The sequence below is a fragment of the Pyrus communis genome, chromosome 17, assembly GCF_963583255.1.
Source record: "Pyrus communis chromosome 17, drPyrComm1.1, whole genome shotgun sequence".
Classification (NCBI taxonomy): Eukaryota; Viridiplantae; Streptophyta; class Magnoliopsida; order Rosales; family Rosaceae; genus Pyrus; species Pyrus communis.
The window spans coordinates 8,113,575-8,123,090 of record NC_084819.1 but is presented as its reverse complement, the minus strand read 5'-3'; the positions used below and the strand labels follow the sequence as shown (position 1 = coordinate 8,123,090).

Below are 9,516 nucleotides of genomic sequence, written 5' to 3'. Positions count from 1 at the left end.
GGTAAGTGAAAATGTCTCAGCCATCTTGCAACGTAAATTGCCCCCTAAATGCAAAGATCCGGGTAGTTTTACAATCCCTTGTGTTCTTGGCAATAATCGTTTTGAACATGCCATGCTAGATTTAAGTGTATCTATTAATGTTATGCCTTACTCAATTTATGCATCTATGAACCTAGGTGAGTTAAAAAATGATGGTGTGATTATTGAATTGGCCGATAGATCTAATGCCTATCCAAAGGGTGTTTTGGAAGATGTTTTAGTGCAGGTCAATCACTTAATCTTTCCGGTGGATTTCTACGTGCTGGAATTGGAATAATCAAACCATTCCCCTTCGTTGCCAATTCTTCTTGGCCGCCCCTTCATGAAAACTGCCCGCACTAAGATTAATGTGTTTAATGGGACTTTGACAATGGAATTTGATGGGGAAGTTATTAATTTCAATCTTTCTGAATCTATCAAGCACCCTATTGATGATCATTCATGTTTTGCTATTGATGTAATTGATTCGTTGGCGCATGACCATTTTGAACAATTGAACGAAGATGCACTTGAATTGGTCATTACAAGAGGAATGGAACTCAAAGACAAGGAAGTAGGGCCATTGACTACCCACGACATGCATGGAGAACACCATGCCGTGGCCTCTAGTGTTGATATGATTGAGATAGTGGCTGCCCTTGAGTCATTGCCACTACAATCTGGTAAGTTTTTGGACCTAATTTCAATTCCAATTTTGACTAATAAGCCCATTCCTTCAGTTGTGCAGCCACCTTCCCTTGAACTTAAACCATTGCCAAGCCATTTAAAGTATGTGTTCTTGGGAGACCAAGAGACCTTGCCCGTCATTATATCCTCCTCACTCACGACACAAGAAGAAGGTAAGTTAGTGAGGGTGTTAAAGGAGTACAAAACTGCAATTGGTTAGACCTTGGCCGACATCAAGGGAATAAGCCCGACCACGTGCATGCATCGTATACTTTTGGAGGAGGGGTCCAAAGCATCTCGAGAGGCTCAACGCCGACTCAACCCTCCAATGATGGAAGTTGTGAAGAAGGAGATAATCAAGCTTTTGGATTGTGGAGTGATCTATCCAATTTCAGATAGTCGGTGGGTGTCACCGGTTCAATGTGTTCCAAAGAAATCCGGAGTAACTGTGGTGACAAATGCCGAAAATGAGCTTGTTCCTACTCGAATCCAAACAGGTTGGAGGGTTTGTATTGACTACAGGAAGCTCAATGCCACTACAAGGAAGGATCATTTTCCCTTGCCATTCATTGATCAAATGCTTGAAAGGTTAGCGGGTTATGCTTTTTATTGTTTTCTTGATGGATATTCCGGTTATAATCAAATTGTGATAGCTCTGGAAGATCAAGAGAAAACCACTTTCACATGCCCCTTTGGTACATTTTCTTATCGTCGCATGCTATTTGGTTTATGTAATGCACCTGCCACATTTCAAAGATGCATGATGAGCATATTTTCAGATTATGTTGAGAAAATTATTGAGGTTTTTATGGATGATTTCAGCGTTTTTGGTGATTCATTTGATGGTTGTTTGAATAATCTTAGTTTGATTTTAAAACGATGCATTGAAACTAACCTTGTTCTAAATTGGGAAAAATGTCATTTCATGGTTAAACAAGGCATAGTTTTAGGTCATATCATTTCTGAAAAAGTATTGAGGTTGACAAATCAAAGATAGACCTTGTGCGCCACTTACCCTCTCCTACTTCGGTTAGAGAGGTTCGTTCATTCCTTGGACATGCAGGTTTTTATCGGAGGTTCATCAAGGATTTCTCGAAGGTCTCCCAACCTCTATGTCGTCTCCTACAAAAAGATGCACCTTTTGATTTCACCAAGGAGTGCACGGCAGCTTTCCAACTCCTCAAGGACTTGCTAACCACGGCACCCATCATTGTGCCACCGGATTGGAGCCTTCCATTCGAGCTCATGTGTGATGCATCCGACTATGCATTAGGGGCTGTTTTAGGCCAAAGAAAGGACAAGAAGCCGCATGTTATCTACTACGCATCCCGGACGTTGAATGACGCTTAATTAAACTATTCGACCACTGAAAAAGAACTTCTTGCCATTGTCTTTGCTTTAGATAAATTTCGATCATATTTACTTGGTACTAAGGTTATTATTTTCACTGATCATGCAGCTTTAAAGTACTTGTTCACCAAGAAGGAAGCCAAACCACGGCTAATTCGATGGATGCTACTTCTTCAAGAGTTTGACATCGAAATCAAGGACAAAAAGGGAAGTGAAAATGTGGTGGCTAACCACCTGAGCCATATGATACATGAGGAGGAACCGTACCCTATTGCAGAAACCTTCCCCGACGAGCAATTGTTATCCATTAAGGTAAGTGAGCCTTGGTATGCGGATTTGGTGAATTATTTGGTGACTAAACAAGTTCCAAACACTCTAAATAGAAACCAACGTGATAAATTGAAAAAAGATGCTAGGTTTTATGTTTGGGATGATCCATACTTATGGAAATATTGCTCGGATCAGATTATACGTAAGTGTGTGCATGACATGGAATTTAATTCTATTTTAACATTCTGTCACACTTATGGATGTGGGGGACAATTTGGGACACAACGCACATCCCTTAAGGTTTTAGAATGTGGATTCTATTGGCCAACTTTATTTAAGGATGCTAGAACCTTTTGTATGTCTTGTGATCGTTGCCAAAGAATGGGTAACATTAGTGCAAAGGATCAAATGCCGCAAAATGTTATACTCCCTGTTGAAATTTTTGATGTTTGGGGCATTGATTTTATGGGTCATTTTCCTTCCTCACATGGTTTCCTTTATATCTTACTTGCTGTGGATTATGTGTCGAAATGGGTGGAAGCAAAAGCCACCCGAACTAATGATTCTCGAGTGGTTGCAAATGTCATTAGAACTAACCTATTTGCAAGGTTTGGAATGCCACGAGTGATCATAAGTGATGGAAGGTCTCACTTTTGCAATTGAACCATTGAGGCTTTGCTCAAGAAGTACAACGTCACGCATAAGGTTTCAACACCTTATCATCCTCAGACCAATGGGCAAGCCAAGGTTTCAAATAGGGAGATTAAGCAAATTCTAGAAAAAACCGTGGGCCCAACAAGGAAGGATTGGAGTGTACGTTTGGAGGATGCGTTGTGGGCATATCGCAAGGCATATAAGACACCCCTGGGCATGTCCTCATTTCGGCTCATTTATGGCAAACCATGCCATCTTCCCGTGGAATTGGAGCACAAGGCGCATTGGGCCATCAAAACATTCAACATGGACATTGATGCTGCTGGAATTCATAGGAAGCTCCAATTGAATGAACTTGAAGAGATTAGGAACGAGGCGTATGAAAACGCTCTAATTTACAAGGAGAAGACAAAGGTTTTCCATGATAAGATGATTTGAGGCAAATCATTAGTGCTACTTTTTAATTCCCGCCTTCGCTTATTTCCTGGTAAGTTGCATTCTAAGTGGGTTGGCCCATTTGTTATTACTAATGTCTTTCCTTATGGTGCAGTCCAAGTTCAAAGCTTGAAAACAGGACAAGAGTTCAAGGTGAATGGCCATCGATTAAAGCCCTACTATGAGAATTTCGAGGAGCATGTTGTGGATGATGTACCCCTCCATGCCGTGGGTACTACTAGTGAAGCTTAGCATGGCGGATTCGTCTGGCTGGAAGACGTTAAAGCAAGCGCTTCTTGGGAGGCAACCCATGTATTCAACAAGGAAAAAATGGAACTTCCACTCCAAACCCAGATTTGCGTTTCTAAACCCTTCTCCTTGCTGGTTATTTTATCATGCTTAGTTGTTTATTATTTGTTTGCTTTTATGTGAGTCTTTGTGTGAAACATTGAGGACAATGTTTGATTTAAGTGTGGGGGGGGGGGGGGGGGGTAAACAAGTGTTTTTATGCAAAAATTCGTGGGATTCTATCACCTATCACTTCTAATGTTGTTTCTCACTGTTTTTAAGTGTTTTAATGCATTTTGAGCTATTTTGGTGAGTGTTGAAGAAAAAATCCGAAAATTTGAAAAAAATTGAAAAAAGTGTTTTGAAAAAGCCAAAAAGAGTTGTTTTTGTGTGTTTGTTTGTGTCTTAGGGTACCTTCCAACACAATGATGAGGATTTGGTTTTTAATGCATGACTGTTAAAGAGAACTTACAAACAATGATGGAAGTTTGATTTGCTCCTTGGTTTATGCTTGGTGGTAGTTATAGTTTACGAATTCACATGTAATCACAAAGGAGAAAATTAGTTTTTGTAACATGCTTGAAGGAAGGAACTCAAACAAACGCTACATCCCTGAGAGACTTGAGCCTAAACGTTTATTTGGAGAGTTATAAATCTGTGCATTCTTGTTTTCTAAAGTCGTTGCATGATCTCATTATTCTTTGCTTGGTTGCTACTTAGAATGCGTTTCATCACTATAGTTCCAAATACTAGAACTCATACCCGTTTTATTCAAAGCATGAAATTGATTAGCATAACAAATAACAAGATGAAGTTGTGTAGTAGTCACCACCATAGCCAAATAGCCGAATCCACCCTTGTCATTTGTATTGTAGGTTTAAACCCCATTGAACCTTATTTAGCCTATTTTCTTTGTTAACCACATCACCCTTACCTGGCCTAGAATAGGACTTCCCACACCCTTGTTCTTGAAGTATAGTAGAGCATAACTTAGGAAAGAATTCTTTTTGAGTAACATTCTTGCAGAAAACAACTGTGGAGGAAGGGATTTTTGTGTGTATGTGTGTGCCAAAGTCTTAAAAGAGGCACGGGAAAAAAAAAAAAAAAAAAAAACCAAAGAAAAAAAAATGTGAAAAAGAAGAAAAAGAAGAAGAAAAGAAAGAAAATAAGTGAAAATAAGTGAGAATGAACTCACAAGTGTTGATTGTTGAAGAAATGGTCCAAAAAGTTTGAATATGGCCCTAAGTTTTGTGTGACTTCCCCTTGGGTGTTCAAAGTTGACTTCTGCATTCTAAAGGGAATTCTAAGTGCCTAATTCAATACTTTGCTCACTATTGCTTTAAGAATGTTTGTTTATCCTTTACCTTTCGTTGTTAGCCAATACCCTAGCCACGTTACAACCCTTTGACTTCTATCTTGATTGTTATGTGTTTCAATATATGGAGTTTAAAATGGGTTTGAGCATATGGTATCCCTGGTTATCGCGTCTAAGTAGTGGCATTCCATTCATGAGATCATATATATACATGTTAATAATTCCAGAAAATGCTTTCCTCGTTATAACATATGTGAGTGTTCATCTACATGTTTACATCAATCTTCTCACATATACCTAGTGTAGGGAGTGTAGTTAGAAAATCTGAGTGAGAATAGAGAGTATATCCGGTGAAGAATTGAGGGAATTCTCTAAGGCATGTTACTACATTCAAAATGTTGTTTTAATTGATTAAATGCGAGCTAGTGAATGATGACTATGATTAAGTATGCTCAAGGGTAAGGATTGCTTAAATCTATGTGAGTGGTGATCTTTGACATGTTATGTCTCATTGGAAATCCCTGAGGCAAACGTTGGAAGGTTTAGATTGTTTGTTTTGTTACTGTTTGTTGTTGTTTTGCTCGAGGACTAGCAAAAGATAAGTGTGGGGGAATTTGATAGGAGCATATTTAGGCGACTTAGCTAGCTTATTCTTGTGCATTTGTGCTATTATTTCCTAGTTAATGTCGTATTACAACTCAATTTCGTGTGTTTGTAGGTCCTAAGGGTTAAAGTACCAAGAAAGTGCATTTTGGTGCATTTTGGAGCAATTTTGGACACTATGTGGATAGCTTGCATATGGGCCAACATGGATGGACGAATTTGGACTTCAAGAGGCTAGAAATGTGATAAGAAGAGGAAGGAGCTAAGCTAAAGACAAAGTGGATAAGGAAGTAGCTCAAAAGAGGAAACCCTATCCAAAACCTTATCCAACATTATCCAAAACATTATCCAAACCTTATCTCATCTTATCCTATCCAAACCTTATCATGTCTTAATCCTAGTTGCAAGGGGACCTAAATAGATAATTCTAAAACCTATTTCTAGAAGCATCATTTTCTAAAAGGCCCAAATCAGCCACAAAACTCATTCTTTCTAGAAACCCTACAAAGGTGGCGCATCAAACCCTTCTAGAAACCCTTGCCTTGCCTTGCAAGCCATTCCACCCTTTCCCTCACTTGTGCCGCACCTTCCTAGGCTTAATTCTTTTTGGATTCTGATTTCTAGGGCCTAATTCTTTTTGGATTTGGGTTACACAAGCCTTATAGGAAACTAAGTGGGCCAAACCCCCTCCTAGGTGGATTTGATCACCCATAGCCGAACCCTAGGGCCCTAGTCCACTAAATCTGTTAAGTGTAACCCTAATCTACTTAACCCTAGGACTATATAAACATAAAATCAGCCAAAATTTCGTACCACCCTTTATGTTATTCAGAAACCTTGTGCCGCAACCCCTATTCTCCATTCTTCAACCTCCATACACCTCCGTACACATCTGCCGCACCACTACCACCATAATCAGCCATCCTCCATCCCTCTAAACAAGAGCACACCATCTAAAACCCCCAAATCCACCACACACACCTTATGCTATTCAGAAACCTTGTGCCGCAACCCCTATTCTCCATTCTTCAACCTCCATACACATCTGCCGCACCCCTACCACCATAATCAGCCATCATTCATCCCTCTAAACAAGAGCACACCATCCAAAACCCCCAAATCCACCACACATACCTTGTGCCACAGCAAGGAGGAGGAAAATGAGCCTAGCCGTGCATGCCATTCATCCTGGAATTGCTGAAACGTTTAGGTGTAATCTTTCTTATGATTTCAATGTTTAAATTCAATAATCTTTGTTTTGCAAGCATGAGGAACTAATCCCCTTTTGGCTAGGGGGAATTTCGAAACCATGGCTATATTTGCATGATGATTTGATTACTTTCAGTTGTGATTTCATGAATGGTGAATTCAATTTACTTATCTGTTTTAATTAAAACTTGTTTATGTATATGAATTGAGAGTGCACACTTGATTTGCATGCATAAATATGATGCTAGGGTATAAGGAAACTTCACCTAATCGTTGGGAACTTATATTCATGAGTAGTTAAGATTGTTGGTCACAATTATGTTAAGTAAATTCTTGGTATGAGTATCATGCGCTTTCATAGTTACGAATGCCTCATCAACACCTATGATTTCCATAGAACCTAATGATCTTTGATTGTTTTTCTATTATGCGCTTTCATATAGAGAACTTTTAAGGAATAATTTGATTGCAATGCGCTAATTCCATTCAATTCGATAACCTAAGGGAAATCTGAGAGTTAATTTAAGCGTACCTAATTAACTTGGGGTGTTGAGGTTCATAATTCATTGAATAAGCAACTGGAGATTGTGTTGTATGCAAGTATGCTATGTGTGGAGAAAAACCTCCTAGCTATCTCACCATCCACTTAATTCCATCAAATTCGTTCAAATCTGCCTAGTTTACATTATTGTTTTGTTTGTTTGATTTTCGTCCAAAACCAAATCCCCATTGTCTTAGAGTGTCTAACTGGTTTAAATATGTTTTAGATTGTGTTTTTAAGAGTTTTGAGTCAAGTTAGAACCAACTTTCGTCCAAGTTTGTGTTTAGGCTCAAAACTGCCCAGTTTGTGTTTTTAGGCAGTTTTGAGTGTTTTTAGCTTATTTTGAGTCTTGTGAACTTGTTTTGAGTCTTTTTAAGTTGAGTTAAGTGTTTTAAAGGTTAGTTTTATTTATTTGAGTCAGTTTAAAGTGTTTAGCAATCCCTCCTAATCTCCGGTGTAAGAACGATCCCTACTTATTTATATGCTACAATTGTCAAAAGAGGGTTAATTTGTATGTTAAGTTAATTTTCACATCATCTTACTTGAATATCATGAGGAGAATATGCATAAGGAAAAACTAACCTTGAAAGTTGCATGTGTAATTCATAAGTAATTGGTGAAATTACATAGGATTGTTAAGGTGACAGCGGAACCCTAGTGCTTTCTCAATTTGATTTCTAAAAACTATTTTCTTTCTCCTTCTCTTAATATTGCAGATTTTTCTACTCTTTAAAATTAAATTTGTTTTTATTAAATTAGGTCATAAATCAATCTTCCCAAAACTTTGCTTTTAAATAATTAATTGAGATTTGTTTTAGCACAAATTATTTAATAATCCTTGTGGAGAATGACTTTACTAGAGCCATCTATACTACAAAATCCTTGTTACTCTTGCAAGTATTATATGTAGTTTTTTAACCCTTTTGCATGTGTGGTAAAAATCCTATCAACATCCATTGAAGGCTTGTTGGATTTTACCTCAAATCCCGCTGCCATACTAATGAATTTGCTTCACATCTTCAATGGAAAAAAAATGGAACGATAAGGGTGAAGAGGCAGTGCCTTTTCGATTTCTCTAAATACTAGTCGTGTGCATTATTGTTGGATTATTGATTCAGGTGCCACTGATCACTTGACAAAACAAAGAACGAATTTACATGATTTCTGAAAAAATGTCATCTCATGTGTCGGTTGCCAATAGGAAAAGAGTCTCATTTATGGGTAGAGGAAAAATTAGGTTGGTTTCTAACCAAGTTGAGTCCACAACCTTATATGTCCATGCCTTCCCTTTTCAACTTCTTTCCATAATAAAAATTACCAAAACAGTAAAATGTATTGCAATTTTCTCATCAAATAATGTAATTTTTCAGGACCTAATTTCCGCGAAGACGATTGGTGAAAGTTTCTTCCTCAATATTTTTTATTATTTGCCAAGGGATTTCTCACTGTCCAAAGGACTTCAAGTTAGTTCAATCTCAAGTTCAAAACAACCCCAAGACCCATATTTGTGGCACTAACGCCTAGCACATATGTCCACGCCTATTTTTGTCTAAGTTATTTTCTAGTATGAGTAAAACATTCATCAAGAGTGACATGTGTAATTTTCCAAATCTATTAGACTACCATTTAATTCCTCTATGTCTAGAGCTAGTAAGCCTTGTGAAATTGTACACTCGGATATTTGGGGTTCAATTAATGAATCATTTGATGACTATAAATATTTTGTGACATTTGTTGATGATTTCACAATAATCGCTTGGTTATATCTCTTAAAATTCAAAAGAGAAGTTGTTAGCACATTCAAAGATTTCCACAACCTTGTCACAACTCACTTTGATTCCAAACTTCAAACACTAAGATCGAATAATGGCACCGAATACATGTCTAACAACATGTCACAATATTTGGGCATTTATATTTCATCAAACTAGTTGTGTTGGAACCTCCCAACAAAATGGGATGGCTAAGAGGAAATCCTCAAGAACATAGTTTCACTCATGCTTCAATTGAACATGTCTAAAGGAGTGCTCACTCCCATGCATTTGATAAACTAACTCCCAAGTTGAGTTTTGGTGTTTAAATCACCTTATAAAGTTCTTAACAATTGATTAAGTGTGTGTTTGTTGGATATTCTTCAATTCATAGA

The 9,516-nt window shown here is 37.9% G+C and overlaps 1 protein-coding gene across 1 annotated transcript; it reads left to right on the top strand.

Annotated features, from left to right (window-relative positions):
- The first annotated feature begins 409 nt into the window (after positions 1-409).
- On the top strand, positions 410-3,417 carry LOC137721960 (uncharacterized). Its single transcript, XM_068460976.1, has 5 exons — positions 410-878; positions 1,101-1,293; positions 1,782-2,016; positions 2,140-2,367; positions 3,055-3,417. The coding sequence occupies exons 1-5, from the start codon at positions 410-412 to the stop codon at positions 3,415-3,417; spliced, it is 1,488 nt and encodes a 495-aa protein (XP_068317077.1).
- The last annotated feature ends 6,099 nt before the right edge of the window (positions 3,418-9,516 follow it).

Bases quoted from the DNA above. Each gene is read 5' to 3' on its own strand.
- LOC137721960 (XM_068460976.1), top strand. From the start codon at position 410: ATGGAATTTGATGGGGAAGTTATTAATTTCAATCTTTCTGAATCTATC. The intron at 2,017-2,139 runs GTTATCTACTAC...CTTGGTACTAAG, and splicing joins GAAAGGACAAGAAGCCGCAT to GTTATTATTTTCACTGATCA. The intron at 2,368-3,054 runs GTAAGTGAGCCT...TATCATCCTCAG, and splicing joins AGCAATTGTTATCCATTAAG to ACCAATGGGCAAGCCAAGGT.